The sequence below is a fragment of the Coregonus lavaretus genome, assembly GCF_964263955.1.
Source record: "Coregonus lavaretus genome assembly, chromosome: 7".
Taxonomy (NCBI): Eukaryota; Metazoa; Chordata; class Actinopteri; order Salmoniformes; family Salmonidae; genus Coregonus; species Coregonus lavaretus.
Window position 1 is genome coordinate 40002036 of NC_139994.1, and position 22125 is coordinate 40024160.

Consider the following 22125-nt stretch of genomic DNA (forward strand, 5'->3'; position numbering starts at 1 on the left):
CGCTGATTAGCTATTATTTTATTAAACTGAGTGAGCTCAGCTGTGACTGGTCTTGGAGCACCCAAAAAAGAAATGTCAAGGGAAGCCAGTTTGGATTTGGCTTCAGACCAATCACATCACATCAAAAGCCAAATGTCATTGACAGAAAAAAGACTTGAATTGTTGCAGTTCGTTGTGTTGTTGTCCTCTGGTGGCTAGCTAGTTAGCTAAAATCTGCCCTTTTCTAAATTAGCCATGGATGGAGATAGGGATTTTGACTTGTGGTTTTACTTAATTCTCCATACTGGCCAATGATTATAATGGCGGTTCTGATCCAACCATACATTCATTCATTGTGCCCCTAGCCTGAGAGGATGGAAGTTCAACACAACATGTAGCTAGATGTAGTATGCTAATGTTAACTAGCTGGCCTGGCACATCGTTGCCCATGAAAGGAAGTTAGGCTAGCGAGCAAGCATTTTAGTCAGGTAGCCTAGGACAACAAAAACTAAAAGCATGTACTGTATGACAGAGTCATAGACCATTTAGGCAACATGAAAGAGGAGGATGGCATTGACGTTTCTCTACAAGTAGCGTGACATTGCTGGCTCATTAGTACATTACATGACATTGACTTCAAACTGTCATTTGAATAATGATGTGAAAACTTGCTTGTGTTCTTTTCCTTTGAACTAAGATAGGTCTGGAACCATGAGAAAAGCAGAGGAGCCCTGAGTCCAGGCAATGGACCTGTGAAGGTGACACAGGGCTTGCGTCCCCTAGTTAACTCCCCGATGGTTGTGTTGCAGGAAAATTCAGAGAAAAGGCGTCCATCCTTCAAAAGATTGCCAAAAAGAAATGCCAAGTAGAGGACAGTGAGAAGGCCAATGGAGTAACCAGCCGGTCAGGTGAGTGGTCTCTACTCTGGGGGTCTAGTGTAGTCCCATGTGTTAACATAAGTGAATGATATCAGAAACACAAACAAGTTAAAGAGCGATCTCTTTTTCTTTACTATTTATTTCTCACACACACACTCTCACAAATATTTGTATGTTTGGCAGTTGGCTAAACAGACAGCCGACTATACAATAAAAATAAATCCATTCAATGCTCTATATTGTTTTGAAACCATGTAATTGTTAGATATTTATTATTATATAACAGGTTCTGAAAAATCTTTTGAAATGCAGTTAGAAGCTATTCGATAATCTCCAATAACCACCGTCATTATTTGGCCATGTTACAAAGTACAGAAGTTCCAAACAGTCATTACGCCTGTCCTTACTAGCATGCCCATCTAGTGATTATCACGCTGTCGAAGGAGTGCCAGTTGTAACTTGATACATCAAATCTCAATACGCCAACTCCGGGCTCTGACGAAAACAAAAAACATGGTGGACATTTCGCCCTGCTCTGTATCTGTAACCAGTAGTAACCACCAACTTCAGTTTAATTTATCTTAAATTAACAGACTAATCTAACATTCCCACACCCTACTCGCATAACCCCTGATGCTGGATTGTTAGCTCCTTGAGGTTTTGCCTGATCTCCTGCGTTTTCTAATAAAACAGCTCAGCTAGCTTTTGTGAAACGCTAATACCATTGCCGTTGTTTTGTTCGCATAGGCACAAATATAAAGTAATGTTGATTTTGTACAGTCATGGTCAAAAGTTTTGAGAATGACACAAGTATTGGTCTTCACAAAGTTCGCTGCTTCAGTGTTATGAGATGTTTTTGTCAGATGTTACTATGGTATACTGAAGTATAAATACAAGCATTCCATAAGTGTCAAAGGCTTTTATTGACAATTACATTAAGTCTATGCAAAGAGTCAATATTTGCAGTGTTGACCCTTCTTTTTCAAGACCTCTGCAATCCGCCCTGGCATGCTGTCAATTAACTTCTGGGCCACATCCTGACTGATGGCAGCTCATTCTTGCATAATCAATGCTTGGAGTTTGTCAGAATTTGTGGGTTTTTGTTTGTCCACCCGCCTCTTGAGGATTGACCACAAGTTCTCAATGGGATTAAGGTCTGGGGAGTTTCCTGGCCATGGACCCAAAATGTCGATATTTTATTCCCCGAGCCACTTAGTTATCACTTTTGCCTTATGGCAAGGTGCTCCATCATGCTGGAAAAGGCATTGGTCGTCAACAAACTGTTCTTGGATGGTTGGGAGAAGTTGCTCTCGGAGGATGTGTTGGTACCATTCTTTATTCATGGCTGTGTTCTTAGGCAAAATTGTGAATGGTCTCAGGATGCTTTACTGTTGGCATGACACAGGACTGATGGTAGCGCTCACCTTGTCTTCTCCGGACAAGGTGTTTTCCGGATGCCCCAAACAATCGGGAAGGGGATTCATCAGAGAAAATGACTTTACCCCAGTCCTCAGCAGTCCAATCCCTGTACCTTTTGCAAAATATCAGTCTGTCCCTGATGTTTTTCCTGGAGATAAGTGGCTTCTTTGCGGCCCTTCTTGACACCAGGCCATCCTCCAAAATTATTCGCCTCACTGTGCGTGCAGATGCACTCACACCTGCCTGCTGTCATTCCTGAGCACGCTCTGCACTGGTGGTGCCCCGATCCTGCAGCTGAATCAACTTTAGGAGACGTCCTGGTGCTTGCTGGACTTTCTTGGGCGCCCTGACGCCTTCTTCACAACAATTGAACCTCTCTCTTTGAAGTTCTTGATGATCCGATAAATGGTTGATTTAGGTGCAATCTTACTAGCAGAAATATCCTTGCCTGTGAAGCCCTTTTTGTGCAAAGCAATGATGACGGCACGTGTTTCTATGCAGGTAACCATGGTTAACAGCTTCCAGACTGTTATTCTAACTCAATCAGCATGACAAAGTGATCTCCAGCCTTGTCCTCGTCAACACTCTCACCTGTTAACCAATCTTAACGAGAGAATCACTGACATGATGGCAGCTGGTCCTTTTGTGGCAGGGCTGAAATGCAGTGGAAATGTTTTTGGGGGGATTAAGTTCATTTTCATGGCAAAGAAGGACTTTGCAATTAATTGCAATTCATCTGATCACTCTTCATGACATTCTGGAGTATATGCAAATTGCCATCATCAAAACTGAGGCAGCAGACTTTGTGAAAATTAGTATTTGTGTCATTCTCAAAACTTTTGACCACGACGGTACACAGTCATGGGCTATCTTAATTTGAACAGCTTCTCACAGCAGGAAAATAATCCTGCAGCAACAGGAAATGTGAATTATTATGTGAATTATAATTAATGGACATTTTTGTAGGGGTTGATACAGTGAGGGAAAAAGTATTTGATCCCCTGCTTATTTTGTACGTTTGCCCACTGACAAAGAAATGATCAGTCTATAATTTTAATGGTAGGTTTATTTGAACAGTGAGAGACAGAATAACAACAACAAAATCCAGAAAAACGCATGTCAAAAATGTTATAAATTGATGTGCATTTTAATGAGAGAAATAAGTATTTGACCCCCTCTCAATCAGAAAGATTTCTGGCTCCCAGGTGTCTTTTATACAGATAACCAGCTGAGATTAGGAGCACACTCTTAAAGGGAGTGCTCCTAATCTCAGCTTGTTACCTGTATAAAAGACACCTGTCCACAGAAGCAATCAATCAATCAGATTCCAAACTCTCCACCAAGGCCAAGACCAAAGAGCTCTCCACGGATGTCAGGGACAAGATTGTAGACCTACACAAGGCTGGAATGGGCTACAAGACCATCGCCAAGCAGCTTGGTGAGAAGGTGACAACAGTTGGTGTGATTATTCGCAAATGGAAGAAACACAGAAGAACTGTCAATCTCCCTCGGCCTGGGGCTCCATGCAAGACCTCACCTCGTGGAGTTGCAATGATCATGAGAACGGTGAGGAATCAGCCCAGAACTACACGGGAGGATCTTGTCAATGGTCTCAAGGCAGCTGGGACCATAGTCAGAGTAGAACTGGGTGAAAGTGTTGTGGTCAGATGAGACCAAAATGGAGCTCTTTGGCATCAACTCAACTCGCCATGTTTGGAGGAGAAGGAATGCTGCCTATGACCCCAAGAACACCATCCCCACCGTCAAACATGGAGGTGGAAACATTATGCTTTGGGGGTGTTTTTCTGCTAAGGGGACAGGACAACTTCACCGCATCAAAGGGACGATGGACGGGGCCATGTACCATCAAATCTTTGGTGAGAACCTCCTTCCCTCAGCCTGGGCATTGAAAATGGGTCGTGGATGGGTATTCCAGCATGACAATGACCCAAAACACATGGCCAAGGCAACAAAGGAGTGGCTCAAGAAGAAGCACATTAAGGTCCTGGAGTGGCCTAGCCAGTCTCCAGACCTTAATCCCATAGAAAATCTGTGGAGGGAGCTGAAGATTCGAGTTGCCAAACATCAGCCTCGAAACTTTAATGACTTGGAGAAGATCTGCAAAGAGGAGTGGGACAAAATCCCTCCTGAGATGTGTGCAAACCTGGTGGCCAACTACAAGAAACATCTGACCTCTGTGATTGCCAACAAGGGTTTTGCCACCAAGTACTAAGTCATGTTTGCAGAGGGGTCAAATACTTATTTCCCTCATTAAAATGCAAATCCATTTTTGACATGTGTTTTTCTGGATTTTTTTGTTGTTATTCTGTCTCTCACTGTTCAAATAAACCTACCATTAAAATTATAGACTGATCATTTCTTTGTCAGTGGGGAAACGTACAAAATCAGCAGGGGATCAAATACTTTTTTCCCTCACTGTACATTTTAAAGTGGAATTAACTAACTTTAGAAGCCTTTTTAAACCTTGAATACACTACAATTTGCATTTCCTGCTGTGCATGAAAATTCTCTAAAACAACAGAGAGATCAAATTAAGATAGCACATCTCTAAGAAGAGTTGTCATCTTAGGTGAGTAATTGGGGAGCTCTATCTTGGTAGGTGATCTGTCTATGGTCCAAATCACTGATACAGGTCCCCAATGATATTTATAACCTGGCATTATGCCTCAAAAGAAACCTTGATGGTCCTCGCTATTTATCAAATTACTATAGGTGGAATTTGATGGTTTTTTGGCTGGGGTCAAAATGACCCCAAAAGATTTGTATTTTTTAAAAGTCCATATTGATGCAGAAAATCTAAAATATTTTTCTAGTTATTACGAACAAGTTGACTGATATTAGGAACAAGTCGACTGACAATGTCCTGAAGTAAGAATGGCATTTAGAAGTGCCAAATCAATTGTGACTGTTGTCTTAGAGCAATGTTTTGTTCAATTGAGCCGCTGCCAAGTGCAATTCAGGTGTGTTTTCACTTCAAAGAGCTCTGACACAATGGTCCAAAAGATACTCAGAGGCCATAGAAAGAGCTTTCATGCATACAATGTTCTCATTCAGACAAAATCAGAGGGACATGGATATTTATTACAGAGACAAAATTAAGCTAACAGTGTGACATATTACAACATATTAGCATCTTAACAGAACCCAAATTCATGACAAGTATCGATAGCTGCTGATGCTTTGTTCTCTCTCTCATATCTCATTTAAGATTAGAAGTCCATGTTGCTGGTTAAATGAGTTTCTACTTTTAAAAATATTGTACTGTAGTCCAACTTTTTTAAAAATATAATTAATATACAAATGTGTAGTGTAATGTCTTATTTACACAGAATGTAATATGCCACTAGTATATCAAATCTACAGTTGAAGTCGGAAGTTTACATGCACCTTAGCCAAATACCACTTTATTTTAAGAATGTGAAATGTCAGAATAATAGTAGAGAGAATGATTTATTTCAGCTTTTATTTCTTTCGTTTGCGTAAAGAAGTGTGTACAATGTTTATTTTCTGAGGGCAATTCTCATCATAGTAATTTCTTAATGAATTAATCTCTTGATTGATCATAGCAGCATTTTACAGTGTTGTTTTACTAATATTACTCTGTATTCGATTAACTTGCTACACCGATCAGTGAATTGGCTTTTTTGCCTACCTGTATTCATGGGTTGCACCTCCATCACTTGGTCATGCCATTGTTATGAAAGTTCTACAGACGCCTCAGCAATAGTCACGCTCAAAGGCGAGTGTGACCCAGTCATTCTCAACATTGGTTAATGACCGTTTCGTCTAAATTACACTATAGTGGCCTGGAAATACGATGACATGTCTAAAGTAGGCAAATAATTAGTAGGAAACAACTTTGCCATTATGATGTCGTAAAATGTACTTTAGACAGATGGCAATGTTGCCATTAGCTAGCAAAGTTCTTTAAAAATAGCTAGCAATGCAAACTATAGCTAGCAAAAATGTGGTGCTGTCCCCTCATTTTAGCTAGCTAGCTAGCTAGAGTTATACTGCATATTATACTGCATCACAATGATGACAAAAGGTTTTCCTATTAAATATTTGTCTCTTTTTGAAATGTCATCGTGTTTCCAAGCCACTATAATGCACTTTAGACTAAATCTTTATCAGCGCCAATTCAGAATTAATTGAGTAGAACGTTCAGTCGGGTGCCTAAAGAGAATCTTCATTACAATATTGTGATGCAACGTGCAACCCATCTATACCACAATTACATTAATTGGTCTCCATGTTTTCTCTTTTATGATATGCAGATAAGAATCTTCCAAACAGCTCAAATGTCGAGGTGGAAGTCACACCACCAATGAATGGCACTGCAGGACAAGAAGGGGAAGCTGCGGTAAGAAACCCATTTTAGGGGCACACACACACACACAAACCAACATAGACCCAACCGCAAACAAGTGTGCACACAACTCAATAATTCCCATCCCTCCAATTGGGCACATAGTTACTAAGGTAGACAAATGTTGCTTTCATGTGCTAAAAACACAGACATTTACAGTATATAGATACATGGTTAGGAAATCTTTTATTTGATGGTTTGATGCGGTTTTCATGTAAAGGTACAAACATGTCAGAGTTCCGAACGACCTCAATTCCCGACATGTTCTGAGGTCTTGTACAGTTGAAGTCGGAAGTTTACATACACCTTAGCCAAATACATTTAAACTCAGTTTTTCACAATTCCTGACGTTTAATCCTAGTAAAAATTCCCTGTCTTAGGTCAGTTAGGATCACCACTTTATTTTAACAATGTGAAATGTGAGAATAATAGAAGAGAGAATGATTTTCAGCTTTTATTTCTTTCATCACATTCCCAGTGGGTCAGAAGTTTACAGACACTCAATTAGTATTTGGTAGCATTGCCTTTAAATTGTTTAACTTGGGTCAAATGTTTTGGGTAGCCTTCCACAAGCTTCCCACAATAAGTTGGGTGAATTTTGGCCCATTCCTCCTATCAGAGCTGGTGTAACTGAGTCAGGTTTGTAGGCCTCTTTGCTCGCACAAACTTTTTCAGTTCTGCCCACAAATGTTCTATAGGATTGAGGTCAGGGCTTTGTGATGGCCACTCCAATACCTTGACTTTGTTGTCCTTAAGCCATTTTACCTCAACTTTGGAAGTATGCTTGGGGTCATTGTCCATTTGGAAGACCCATTTGCGACCAAGCTTTAACTTCCTGACTGATGTCTTGAGATGTTGCTTCAATATATCCACATAATTTTGCACCAGTCCCTCCTGCAGCAAAGCACCCCCACAGCATGATGCTGCCAACCCCGTGCTTCATGGTTGGGATGGTGTTCTTCGGCTTTCAAGCAACCCCATTTTTCCTCCAAACATAACGATGGTCATTATGGCCAAACAGTTCTATTTTTGTTTCATCAGACCAGAGGACATTTCTCCAAAAAGTACGATCTTTGTCCCCATGTGCAGTTGCAAAGTCTGGCTTTTTATGGCGGTTTTTGAGCAGTGGCTTCTTTCTTGCTGAGCGGCCTTTCAGGTTATGTCGATATAGGACTTGTTTTACTGTGGATATAGATACTTTTGTACCTTTTTCCTCCAGCATCTTCACAAGGTCCTTTGCTGTTGTTCTGGGATTGATTTGCACTTTTCGCACCAAAGTATGTTCATCTCTAAGAGACAGAACGCGTCTCCTTCCTGAGCGGTATGACGGCTGCGTGGTCCCATGGTGTTTATACTTGCATACTATTGTTTGTACAGATGAGCATGGTACCTTCAGGCATTTGGAAATTGCTCCCAAGGATGAACCAGACTTGTGGAGGTCTACAATTTTTTTCTGAGGTCTTGGCTGATTTCTTTTGATTTTCCCATGATGTCAAGCGAAGAGGCACTGGTACACCTCCAATTGACTCAAATGATTTCAATTAGCCTATCATAAGCTTCTAAAGCCATGACATCATTTTATGGAATTTTCCAAGCTGTTTAAAGGCACAGTCAACTTAGTGTATGTAAACTTCTGACCCACTGGAATTGTGATACACTGAATTATAAGTGAAATAATCTGTCTGTAAACAATTGTTGGAAAAATTACTTGTGTCATGCACAAAGTAGATGTCCTAACCGACTTGCCAAAACTATAGTTTGTTAACAAGAAATGTGGAAATGTGGGACCATCATATAATAGGCATATACATTACTCTGACTGAATTTCCACGTGGGCGAGGATATTGGAAATTTAATCAAAGCCTATTTGATGATAATTTATTTATAATTAGAACAAAGGAATTTATAACTGACTTTTTCCAACATAACATAGGTACAGCGAATCCCCTTATTGTATGGGACACCTTTAAATGTGCCTTTAGAGGCCATGCAATTCAGTACTCATCTCGAAAACAAAAGCAATTTAGGTCAAAAGAGTTTATACTAAGAAAGGAAATAGAAAGTCTAACAGAACAGATAGATGGCAATAAAAACTGTAACATAGAGGCTCAGAATAAATTAGAGGAAAAACTAAAAGAAATGGAAAAACTTATTCAAGAAAGATCAAGTGTAATATATTATAAAAATAAAGCAAACTGGATGGAATATGGGGAAAAATGCACAAAATTCTTTTTTTAATCTTCAACATAGGAATGCTACCAAAAAGAACTTAATGAAACTGGTTACAATTGACGGAGTCACCCATAATTCACCAAATGATATTTTGAAGGAAGAAACAAAGTACTTTAAGCATATGTTTTAATTGTAGAGATTTTTGTAGAGATTTTTTTTCTATTGATAATGTCAAATTAACAGCCACACAGAAAGACTCACGTGAAGGTGAAATTACAGAGGAGGAACTTCTGGATGCAATTAAAGACTTTAAGTCCGGGAAAACTCCAGGGTTGGATGGCATACCAATCGAGGTATACCAAACCTTTTTTGATATACTAAGAGGACCGTTATTAGCATGTTTTAACCACTCCTATGTAAATGGTAGATTATCTGACACTCAAGAAGAAGGTCTGATCTCATTATTACTGAAACAGGATACAAGTGGAAAATATAAAGATCCAGTCCATTTACAAAATTGGAGGCCCCTTACACTTCAGTGTTGTGATGCAAAAATCCTAGCAAAATGTATAGCGCATAGAATTAAAAAGGTATTGTCGGATATTATTCATTCTAATCAGACAGGTTTTTTACATGGAAGATACATTGGAGATAATATAAGGCAAGTATTGGAAACAATAGAACACTATGGAAAATATGGGAAACCAGGCCTGCTATTCATAGCAGACTTCGAAAAGGCATTTGATAAAGTTCGACTGGGGTTTATATATAAATGCCTGGAGCATTTCAATTTTGGAGAATCTCTTATAAAATGGGTCAAAATCATGTATAGTAACCCTAGGTGTAAAATAGTAAATAATGGCTATTTCTCAGAAAGTTTTAAACTGTCAAGAGGAGTGAAACAAGGTTGTCCACTATCGGCATATCTATTTATTGTGGCCATCGAGATGTTAGCTATTAAAATCAGATCCAATAATAATATCAGAGGATTAGAAATACAGGGCTTAAAAACAAAGGTGTCATTGTACGCAGATGATTCATGTTTTCTTTTAGATCCACAACTAGAATCCATCCACAGCCTCATAGAGGATCTAGATACATTTTCTAACCTCTCTGGATTAAAACCAAATTATGACAAATGTACTATATTACGTATTGGATCACTAAAAAATACAATTTTTACATTACCATGTAGTTTACCAATAAAATGGTCTGATGGTGATGTGGATATACTCGGAATACATATCCCAAAGGAAATAAATGATCTCACTTCAATAAATTTTAATAGAAAGTTAGCAAAAATAGATAAGATCTTACTACCATGGAAAGGAAAATACCTGTCAATTTGTGGAAAAATCACCCTGATTAACTCTTTAGTATTATCCCAGTTTACCTATTTGCTTATGGTCTTGCCTACGCCTAGCAAACAGTTTTTTAAATTATATGAGAAAAAAATATTCAATTTTATTTGGAACGGCAAGCCAGACAAAATTAAAAGAGCATATTTATATAATGAATATGAATTCGGAGGACAGAAATTATTAAATATTAAAGCATTAGACCTATCACTAAAATCTTCAGTCATCCAAAAGTTATACTTAAATCCGAACTGGTTCTCAAGCAAATTAGTAAGATTGTCTCACCCACTGTTCAAGAAAGGCCTTTTTCCCTTTATTCAGATTACAACCTCTCACTTTCAGTTATTTGAAAAGGAAATAATCTCCCAAATGTCACTATTTCTAAAACAAGCCATAGAAAGTTGGTTGCAATTTCAATTTAATCCTCCAGAAACGACAGAACAAATAATGCAACAAATATTGTGGTTAAATTCAAATATACTAATTGACAAAAAACCTTTATTTTTTGACAGAATGTTTAAAAAAGGTATAATCTTCGTAAATGATATCATCGGTAGGACTGGTGGAGTTATGTCGCACATGCAGCTAACAAAAACATATGGAAATGTCTGCTCTACCCAAAATTACAACCAAATAATTGCAGCCTTACCGCAAAAGTGGAAGAGGAAAGTTGAAGGGGGAGAAAGTAAGGAACTTGTCTGTCGGCCTTGCATTAAAATGTGTGAAGTGGTTGAAAAACAAGTTTTAATGACTCCAATTTAAGTGTTTGTAAACTTCCGACTTCAACTGTATATTCAATCAAACATCTAACACACTTAGATGGAACTAGGTATATGGATTCACTCCTGAAAAAGAAATGTGCCGATTTAAATATGCATGTAAGTACAACTGTCCCAGCGTACCTGCTAGAGGACGGAAAATGACCAGCAGGAGACAGGGATACAATTCACACTTATTCCAAACTCGAACAGACACACACAGCAAACAGGAAGTGGACTAGTGGAAGTGGTATCTACAAGAGAAGAACAAGAATATATCAGCTAGGGGCAGTAGTAGTAACAGTGCTATGCTAAGTATTAGCAATGTACACATATAGGCTAAAAACAGGGGAATATGTCACATTGTATAATGATTAGAAGACAGGTGCAGGAATACGTATTACGGATTTTATTTACTCCACCTAACACAAACACGTGTATATATATATCAAAGGGATGTAACTCAAACAAAGAGTGAGGTGTAACCTCTACACAATACACGGGACGAGACCCGTAAACAACAAGAGCACAATACACGGTACTCACGAGCCCAACGGACATGGGACAATAATCGACAAGGACAATGGGGAACAGAGGGCACATATATACACATACTAATCAGGGGGAATGGGAACCAGGTGTTCGTAATGAGGCAAGACAGTCCGGGGTTGGTGGTAATGATACATGTCAGTGACACCTAGACAGCTGGAGAACGTTATGAGCAACAGTACCGGGGGGATCTGTGACAGAACCCCCCCCCCCCCCCCGACGCGCAACGGGATGACACCGGCCTCGGGGACAACCACAGGGACACGGTGCGGGTCGGTCAGGGCGCAGACTGTGAAAATCCCTGGTCAGCGAAGCGTCCAGGATGTCATCTGGGCCGTACCCCTCCCAGTCAATGAGGTACTGGAGACGCCCCACCCGACGCCTCGATTCCAGGACTTCACCGACCGAGTACGCCGGACCTCCCTCGATGTCCAGAGGAGAAGGCGGGGCGTCACTGGGTCCAGCCTCAGCGAGGGGACCAGGCACCACTGGCCTGAGGAAAGACACATGAAAAGTCTGGTTAATGCAGTAATCAGCAGGGAGTTGCAAACGGTACGTTACCTCATTAACCCTCCTCAGGTCTTTAAACCGCCCCACAAACCGCAGGCTCAGCTTCCGGCAGGGCAAGTGGAGGGGCAGGTTCCGGGTGGAGAGCCAGACCCGGTCGGCCTGTTCCTTTTGCCGACGCACGGCCCGCTGGAGACGAGTGTGCGCAGCGTTCCAGATCTCCTCAGCACGCCGAAACCACTCGTCCACCGCAGGGGCCACGGTCTGGCTCGGATGCCAAGGTGCCAGGGCCGGCTGATACCCCAACACGTACCGGAAAGGGTTGAGGTTAGTGGAGGAGTGGCGGAGGGAATTCTGCACGTACTCAGCCCAAGGTAGAAAATCCACCCACTCCCCTGACCGGTCCTGAAAATAACACCTCAGGATCCTGCCCACTTCCTGATTGACCCTCTCCACCTGCCCATTAGCTTGAGGACGGTACCCAGAGGTGAGACTGACCGTGACCCCCAGGCGTTCCATGAATGCTTTCCATACGCGTGAAGTGAACTGAGGACCACGGTCTGACACAATGTCCTCCGGGATCCTGTAGTGCCGGAAGACATGCGTAAAAAGAGGCTCCGCGGTTTACATGGCCGACGGGAGCCCAGGCAGAGGAAGAAGGTGACGAGCTTTGGAAAACCGGTCCACAACAACGAGAACGGTGGTGTTCCACTGGGATGGGGGAAGGTCAGTGACAAAGTCCACCGAGAGGTGAGACCAGGATCGTTGTGGAACCGGCAGGGGAAGGAGCTTTCCATAAGGGAAGTGTCTGGGTGTTTTAGACTGGCCACAGATGGAGCAAGAAGAGACGTAAACCCGGACGTCCCTAGCCAAGGTGGGCCACAAGTACTTCTCAGTCAGGCAGGCGATGGTACGGCCTATCCCAGGATGACCGGACACAGGCGCCGTGTGCGCCCAGGAAAGGAGGCGGTCCCAAACACCTATGGGCACGTGGGCGCGGTTCTCCGGGCACTGTGCAGGTGCAGCCAGTAGGCAGGGCCTGCCGTATGTCGGCGTCCACGTCGAGTCCAAGACTCGTTGAGTATCTGGAGCATCAGCAATTGTGGGTTCGATTACAGGCTCAAAATGGCCAGAAACTTTCTTCTGAAACTCGTCAGTCTATTCTTGTTCTGAACTGGCAGCTTCATTAAATAGTACCTGCAAAACACCAGTCTCGACGTCAACAGTGAAGAGGCGACTCCGGGATGCTGACCTTCTAGGCAGAGTTGCAAAGAAAAAGCCATATCTCAGACTGCCCATCTTAATCTTTTCTTTTTATTGGCCAGTCTGAGATATGGCTTTTTCTTTGCAACTCTGCCTAGAAGGTCAGCATCCCGGAGTCGCCTCTTCAGTGTTGATGTTGAGACTGGTGTTTTGCGGGTTCTATTTAATGAAGCTGCCAGTTGAGGACCTGTGAGGCATCTGTTTCTCAAACTAAGACACTCTAATGTATTTGTCCTCTTGCTCAGTTGTGCACCGGGGCTTCCCACTCCTCTTTCTATTATAGTTAGAGCCAGTTTGCGCTGTTCTGTGAAGGGAGTAGTACACAGCGTTGTACGAGATCTTCAGTTTCTTGGCAATTTCTCGCATGGAATAGCCTTCATTTCTCAGAACAAGAATGTACTGACGAGTTTCAGAAGAAAGTTATTTGTTTCTGGCCATTTTGAGCCTGTAATCGAACCCACAATTGCTGATGCTCCAGATACTCAACGAGTCTCAAGCAGGCTAGTTTTATTGCTTCTTTAATCAGCACAACAGTTTTCAGCTATGCTAACATAATTGCAAAAGGGTTTTCTAATGATCAATTAGCCTTTTAAAATGATAAACTTGGATTAGCAAGCACAGCGTGCCATTGGAACACAGGACTGATGGTTGCTGATAATGGGCCTCTGTACGCCTATGTAGATATTCCATTAAAAATCAGCCGTTTCCAGCTACAATAGCCATTTGCAACATTAACAATGTCTACACTGTATTTCTGATCAATTTGATGTTATTTTAATGGACCAAAAAATTGATTTTCTTTCGAAAACAAGGACATTTCTAAGTGACCCCAAACTTTTGAATGGTAGTGTATATTTCAAAGGGATTTAACCCAAACAAAGAGTGAGGTGTAACCTCTACACAATACACGGGACGAGACCCGTAAACAACAAGAGCACAATACACGGTACTCACGAGACCAACGGACATGGGACAATAATCGACAAGGACAATGGGGAACAGAGGGCACATATATACACATACTAATCAGGGGGAATGGGAACCAGGTGTGCATAATGAGACAAGACAGTCCAGGGTTGGTGGTAATGATCCATGTCATTGATGCCTAGAAAGCCGGTGACCTCCGGAACTGGTGAACAGAATGAGCAGCAGTACCGGGGGATCTGTGACAGAATAGCTGTATACTGTACATAGTAGCTGGATCATTAACATGGGCTAGCAGGCTGCATGTGTACACAATAGCAATGAACATAGAAAAATATATACAAGGGATAGCAGTAGCATTAGCGGTAGGCTAGCATGCTGAATAGCTAAGGCAAGTAATGGACTCACATAGCAAGCATAATAAACAGTATATACAAAGGAGGCTAATAGTTAGCATGTTATGCTAAGCTCTGTGGCTATGCCAACATGGTTTAGATAAAGCCATGGGGGCCGCCATCTTGGGTTGCATGACAAAAACAACAGGGGCCATCTGAGACCTATACAGATAATGAGCCTAGGCTGTACTGTCTTGCCTGAACAGTAATACAGCATATGCAGTTTTAATACACCCAAACCCAATGAAGTCCACTTACTTTATCATGGACGCACTAACACAGGGAAAGTCCAGTGGAGGAGAGAAGGGTCCACAGGTGAGCGGTCCAGCTGTGTGATGTACAGGGCAGAGGTTTATGAGAGACCACCTCACTCTGCCGCTGCTTGCTGGAGACTGAGCTCAGAGACAGAAGTGGGGGGTTGAGAACCACCAGGTAAGGCCTGTGATAGGCTGACCGCATGGTGTGAGAAGGGCCTCTAGCAACCTGGCCCCTGGCAACCAATCAGATAGGCTAGGGCTAGAGGTGTGAGAAGCCAGTTTATGACCCCTAGCCTGCTAGGCTCCAGTGGGGTAGGAGTGCCAACTGTAGGGGTTAGAAAGTCTGAGTTTGTGAGCAAGTGTCCCAGGGCCAGAGAGAGTGACTGTGATGGGGTTTTCTACAATGCCTTTGAGATAGATAATCCCACACTGGGAGCAATACTACAGCATAGTGAGAAGAGAAGTTCTGCTCCAAGTGTGGGATTGATGCAAAGGTGGCAGTGACCTCAGCGTGGTTGTGACTAGATGGTATACAGCTATGGACAAATTTACCACTGAACTACTGCAGGAGTTTGGACGTAGGTTTTGAAGCCAGAGGGTGAGTCTGAGTCAGATTTCACTGTTAGTTTTACACACAAAATAATTATACAGTTTCAGTTAATAATTTTTTTTATGAAAGTAGCAACTGTCATCAAAATTGTTAAAAGCTTTTAAAAACGATTATAATAGTTGCAACAGTTGGACAATGGATGAAGATATTCTGAAAAATTGTAATTTAAAAAATCCACATAACTTTTTACTAGCGCGGACAAATAATGAATGGATTTCAGGGATTTTAGTGGGAATTCAAGAGTTCAATTTATTGTCAAATTTCACTTTTCTTTTATTAGAATGCACTCTTATATACATTTCTAATGGTGTCATGTATTTATTTTTTGTTGTTGTGTTAAAATAAAGAAAATCACACTTGGCTATAGATTACACTGATACATACAGTACTTTACATTGTTTGCGAAATCAGACATAATATGTGACCAACCACCTTGATTTGGTCTTATGTAGCAACATTTGAAATTGTGTTTTTACATTGGATAAAAGCAGAGACACAGAGCTACAAAATGGTATATCATACACTGCATTTAAGGGAACAATGGGAAAGTAATTCTGCTTTTAAAGTTGATAAACTTGTAATCTCACTTTTGAGAAAATGGCCTTTGAGTGTTTTGGTACCTACTGAAGAGCTCTTCTTTGTCTACACCCATTCAGCATCGTTCACACCCTCTTAAGCTTTAGCCCCACCCATCTCGTTTCGCTCTCGGAGCGTTCAGAGCGCGCACTTGACGCTCTGGCCAATGAGTAGGGTTGATCTGAGCGTTCTGACCTCACAACGGCAGTCAAGCACCCAAGCTAACTGGCTAACATTGGCTAGCTTGCTAGCTACTTCCAGACACAAAATTGGGATTATGGTTAATTGTTTACCAACAGCCTAAGTAGCTCTGCTAGGCTGAGTAAAATGGTCAGTGGGGTGTACTAACACCACACTGACCATTTTACTTGCCCTAGCAGAGCTGGTTAGGCTGTTTTCATGTTATCCAGAGCGTTTGTGACTGTAACTGTGCTGCTGGCAACAATTTAATGATGCTTTTTTGCTGACGTTTACTGACCCCGGCCATATTCAACGGGTGTTGTGCATTCGTAAATTCATCAGTTATTCTGCACTCTGGCATACTCAGACTGAATTTACGAACGCACCCGAAATGGTTACTTGCATAGTGGAGTCTTTTGTTAAGACATGTAGCAAGCTTGCTACGTAAACAATGAACCATAATCCCAACTCATGGTGTTACTACCCTGCATGAATCTGCAGATAGCTAACCAACCAGGTTCAACGTTAGCTAGCTAACATTAGGCTCTAACTAGCCAAGCAAATGGCTCTGAGATACGAATAATAAGATCATACACGCAACGTTAGCTAGCGAGCCAGCCAGCCATGGTTGCCCTTAGTTTGAAGATGTAATCCCGAGACAGGTGTTTTATACACCAGCCTTCTGTGTGTTCTCTTTTCAACTCTGTCTGCATATTTGCAATCAAACGCCTGAATTTTCTCCATCTCCTTAGCTATCATATTCTAATTCCACTGATTTCAAAACTCGGTCCTACAGAAAGTGGAGAGCAACACTTGTGCAGTTCTACTACTTTATATCTTTCAAAAAATCCGCATTAGAAAGGATTACCTACACATACTGACCAGCTCATGTTATAGACAGAAGCGCGCTACATGGCACACCAATCCGAACTCATCTCTGGGCATGTCCAGCCCACTCATTATGATCACTTTTTTCAATTGCACAAAAAATGAACACCCATCAAAATAGTTTTCTTTCTTCTCTTTCTTGTGATGTAAGTGTCGAGACGATGTGTTAAGTCCCTGACGAAGCTTTAGCGTTTTTATATATGCAACGGAAAGACAATGTATTCCATTGAGCCCATTTCGGGCTGTGTTTAACAGGTCATTACAAACATTTTAACGGTCGTAACATTAACGGAAAAAAACGACAGGCACAAGCAAGAGTATGAAAGAGTCGCAGGAGTAAAATTAAAGCAATCAATCCAGCAAGTAACAAGTGGATTTTGCAGCCCTCAAACACAGGAAATAGATGGCTGAAAAAGACAGATCCTCAGGTGGGTGGGTCATGCGTGGTGCTAATGAAAGTACTGATGATGAGTACTTGTATGTGTTGAATGCATGTGCTTGCTGTGACTTTCAGCCCCTGATATTGGCTACATTAACTACTTCCCATGCCGTTGCGGGACAGCAGTGCTTGGCAAGTGGGAGCAAAGGACACTTTGTCCTGGTGTTGTTGCCATTCATGCTCTCCCCATTACGGTGACATCTAGATGGTTACCAATATTAGTTATTTCTCCGTTAGGCTGCTATCCTACTTGAAATAAAATCCTGAGAGGGAAAAGAAATTGGCCACTTTGTTACCTCTGGTGACATCGTGATACAACTGCCCCTCACTCCGGCAAGCACAACGGTGCCCTGGTCATTCGCACCGGCTGGCCTTGTCGTCATGCTTACCGAGGCCAGTAACATTAGCTAATTGGCAGATCATGGTGACATCCATATGAACACTAGCTAGCTGTCATCACAGATAAATAGGGAAACCAGTTAGTTAAAAGTATATTTGCTGTCATAGCCTAGGGACTCTTACTAAACTAGCTAAATGTAGCTAACTAACTCTCTAGATAGCTGTTTCCATAGCAACGAAAAGCGCCAAATCGCACAGCGAGAGAATGACTATTTTTGCGTCACTTCCGTCCGTAGCTGTATAGCATCTAGTCACCTCAGCATGGGTCATTAGTGCTGGTAATCTCCCAGCATGCTGGTTGGTGTATCCCTCTTTCCGTAGCCATACCTGCCAAAGGCCCACTCCATCCGCTGTGTCTGCAATTACACCCCTCTCTCTCCCACTGCCCACCAAATCAGGATGCGTGAAACTTAAACACACTAACAACAGTAGCACCGGCACGGCAACCTGCCAGGCAGGCAGATGGCACAGCACGTTATCAGAGTGAGCGGGTGCTCATCAAAGTGCCACAGAAGAAGGCGCTATGACCCACCACAGGGTGAATATATCCTGTACATCGAGGACACTGGGCTGTTTCCATGCTGAGCCAATGAACTTCAGTTTGACTTCATTTTAATGCTGTAAATATCTAACATTCACTCATAGAGGTGTAATAGCCTTTATTATCATTACCACTCCATTATAACTCTTGTTTCTACAAACATTTACCAAAACATAGATGCCAAAGTTAGATACTATACCACCAAAACCTTGTCATGGTTTTTACACTTGGATTAATTATTGATCGATGTTAAAGGGGCAATCTGCATTGGAACATTTCTAAAATGTTTTACTTTAAGTTAATGATACATTAGGGCTTACCCCATTTAGTCGACTGGTCGATTGTTTGGTTGATAGGCTGTTGGTTGGCAGAGATTTCTTGAGTCGAGCAGTGGCAAATATATTTGTAAAAAATATGGCACATGAGACATGTCTGATTCACGCTTGTCTGAGTGGACTAATCCATTGCGGAGGCCGCAGTGTTGGCACATCAGTATCACCAGCAGTACATTTATCGTTAATTCCCATAATTTCTAATATACAATGTTTGTTTGGTTATGGTAATTTCTGCTAATGCATTCAATATATTATCATTACAGTCTTACAGTTGTGATTGTAGGAGTGGACACGTTGTTTGCAGAGTGCACAACCTAGGCTACACTTGTGAGAAAAAAAGTTGTACTTTATTTCATTCCAATTACGAGATGTCAATTTATTAATTGTTGTTTGTTTGGAGCGCGCCTGTCAATCTTGAGTAAGGACACGCACCTGATTATGCAAATAGAAGTAGGACTAGTCTACCTGGCCTGCACACAAATGTAGGCCTATAAGTGTGCCCATGTGGGGATCTGATACTATTTCTGATTGTCTTAACTCTCCATCACTGTAGAGCTTCTCAAAGTAATTTTTCTTCGCCTCAAACAGCAAGTAAATGAAGTCTGGTTTTACATCCATTGAGAATTACAATAGTTCCTCAACGTAGCCTATTTGAAAAATCTTTCCAGCTCTCTCCCTTTCGATTACCACTCAGCATGAAAGGGGGAAAAAATGTCATGCTCTGACCCGGTGGAAAGTCATAAAATAGGCCTACCTGATTACTTCTTATCCTTTGCTCAAAATAGCCTACAGCTGTGTCTGTCTGTCCGGAGTTCACTGGAGCAGGAAACTCTGAGGACCCAGAATATTTTATACAATGTTGCGAGTTTGCTAGCACCAGCTTCAGGTGACCAACTTAATACAATGGTTGATACAATGTTTCAAGTTCCTTGCAGACAGGCTACGCATAGCCAATGTGATTTATAGGATATTTATATCAGGATATTTTCTACCTGCGGGCTGCAATGTTTTTATTTGTTGGCTTTATGTAGGCTATTTTTACATATTGGCAATGGCAATAGAACCCAGACAGCACACATACATCTCGCCGACGTCGGCCTGACAGTGGTATATCGTCAGTAGATTGCGTTCCATATAGAAGATCGGCGGGAGGGCGGCTGTGAGTGTGGGAGGTTGAAATGCATGCGCGCTGTACCGTCACATGGCCGCTCAGCATCACAGAGTCAGCCGTAGGTCTTGTAGACATCGAAATTGGGAACCAGATAGCACACATACACTATCTGTCAAAAGTTTTAGAACACCTACTCATTCAAGGGTTTTTCTTTATTTTTTACAATTTTCTACATTGTAGAATAATAGTGAAGACATCAAAACTATGAAATAACACATATGGAATCATGTAGTAACCAAAAAAGTGTTAAACAGCCACCCTTTGCCTTGATGACAGCTTTGCACACTCTTGGCATTCTCTCAACCAGATTCATGAGGTAGTCACCTGGAATGCATTTCAATTAACAGGTGTGCCTTGTTAAAGACCAAGTCCATATTATGGCAAGAACAGCTCAAATAAGCAAAGAGAAACGACAGTCCATCATTACTTCAAGACATGAAGGTCAGTCAATACGGAACATTTCAAGAACTTTGAAAGTTTCTTCAAGTGCAGTCGCAAAAACCATCAAGCGCTATAATGAAACTGGCTGTCATGAGGACCGCCACAGGAATGGAAGACCCAGAGTTACCTCTGCTGCAGAGAATATGTTCATTAGAGTTAACAGCCTCAGAAATTGCAGCCCAAATAAATGCTTCACAGAGTTCAAGTAACAGACACATCTCAACATCAACTGTTCAGAGGAGACTGTGTGAATCAGGCCTTCATGATCGAATTGCTGCTAAGAAACCCCTACTAAAGGACACGAATAAGAAGAAAAGAGTTGCTTGGGCCAAGGAACACGAGCAATGGACATTAGACCGGTGGAAATGTGTCCTTTGGTCTGGAGTCCAAATTTGAGATTTTTGATTCCAACCGCCGTGTCTTTGTGAGACGTGGTGTGGATGAACGGATTATCTCTGCATGTGTATTTCCCACCGTAAAGCATGGAGGAGGTGTTATGGTGTGGGGGTGCTTTGCTGGTGACACTGTCTGTAATTTATTTAGAATTCAAGGCACACTTAACCAGCATGCCTACCACAGCATTCTGCAGCGATACACCATCCCATCTGGTTTGGGCTTAGTGGGACTATCATTTGTTTTTCAACAGGACAATGACCCAACACACCTCCAGGCTGTGTAAGGGCTATTTGACCAAGAAGGAGAGTGATGGAGTGCTGCATCAGATGACCTGGCCTCCACAATCCCCCGACCTCAACCAAATTGAGATGGTTTTGGATAAGTCGGACTGCAGAGTGAAGGAAAAGCAGCCAACAAGTGCTCAGCATATGTGGGAACTCCTTCAAGACTGTTGGAAAAGCATTCCAGGTGAAGCTGGTTGAAAGAATGCCAAGGGTATGCAAAGCTGTCATCAAGGCAAAGGGTGGCTATTTGAAGAATCTCAAATATAAAATATATTTTGATTTGTTTAACAGTTTTTTGGTTACTACATGATTCCATATTTCATAGTTTTGATGTCTTCACTATTATTCTACAATGTAGAAAATTGTTAAAAATTTAGTCTTTTGACCGGTAGTGTACGTCTGCCCGACGTCGTTCCGATGTATACATGATACATCGGGAAGATGTAGTATGGAGAGCGTTTGCACATTGGCAAGATGTCGGCATTAGATCACATTTGGCCTACAGCCGCTGTTCGGACGATGCATGTCAAAGCTGCTAAATTATACTGCCAATAATAAAAAACTATATGCTTTACATTTTTGTCATTTAGCAGACACAACTCAAAGAGTAGTGAGTGCATACATTCTCATACAATTTTTTTCATACTTGTCCACCATGGGAATCGAACCCACATCCCTGGCATTGCAAGCGCCATGCTCTACCAACTGAGCTACATGGAACTATACTAGACAATTAGTGATTTTGTTTGTGGGTAAAATGAAGAGAGAAGATTCAAGTTAATGTCAAGTTTATTAGGTTATTGCTATACCATCAAGTTCTTAAAAGGGCTCCAGCACAGAGAAGAGCGAAACAAGGAACAGAGAAACAGAAACATCACATTGAACAAAAATATAGCTTATGCAGAGGGTGTGCAATTAGTTTGATAAAGATGGAATTAAGGTTTTATTACAGGCTAAGAGCAGTGAATATGTGATGAATATATTTACAAAAAAAGGTAAGATTTGACAAGAATGCA

General features: G+C 41.7%; 1 protein-coding gene across 1 annotated transcript in view; it reads left to right on the plus strand.

Moving 5' to 3' along the window:
- LOC311132418 (sodium/potassium/calcium exchanger 2-like) overlaps positions 1–22125 on the plus strand; it is a gene marked incomplete at both ends in the record, with an annotated part of 215102 nt that overhangs the window by 164177 nt on the left and 28800 nt on the right. The window contains 2 exons of the mRNA XM_084165705.1: positions 789–887; positions 6575–6660. Coding sequence (XP_084021831.1) covers positions 789–887; positions 6575–6660 — 185 coding nt within the window. The remainder of the gene's footprint in view (positions 1–788; positions 888–6574; positions 6661–22125) is intronic.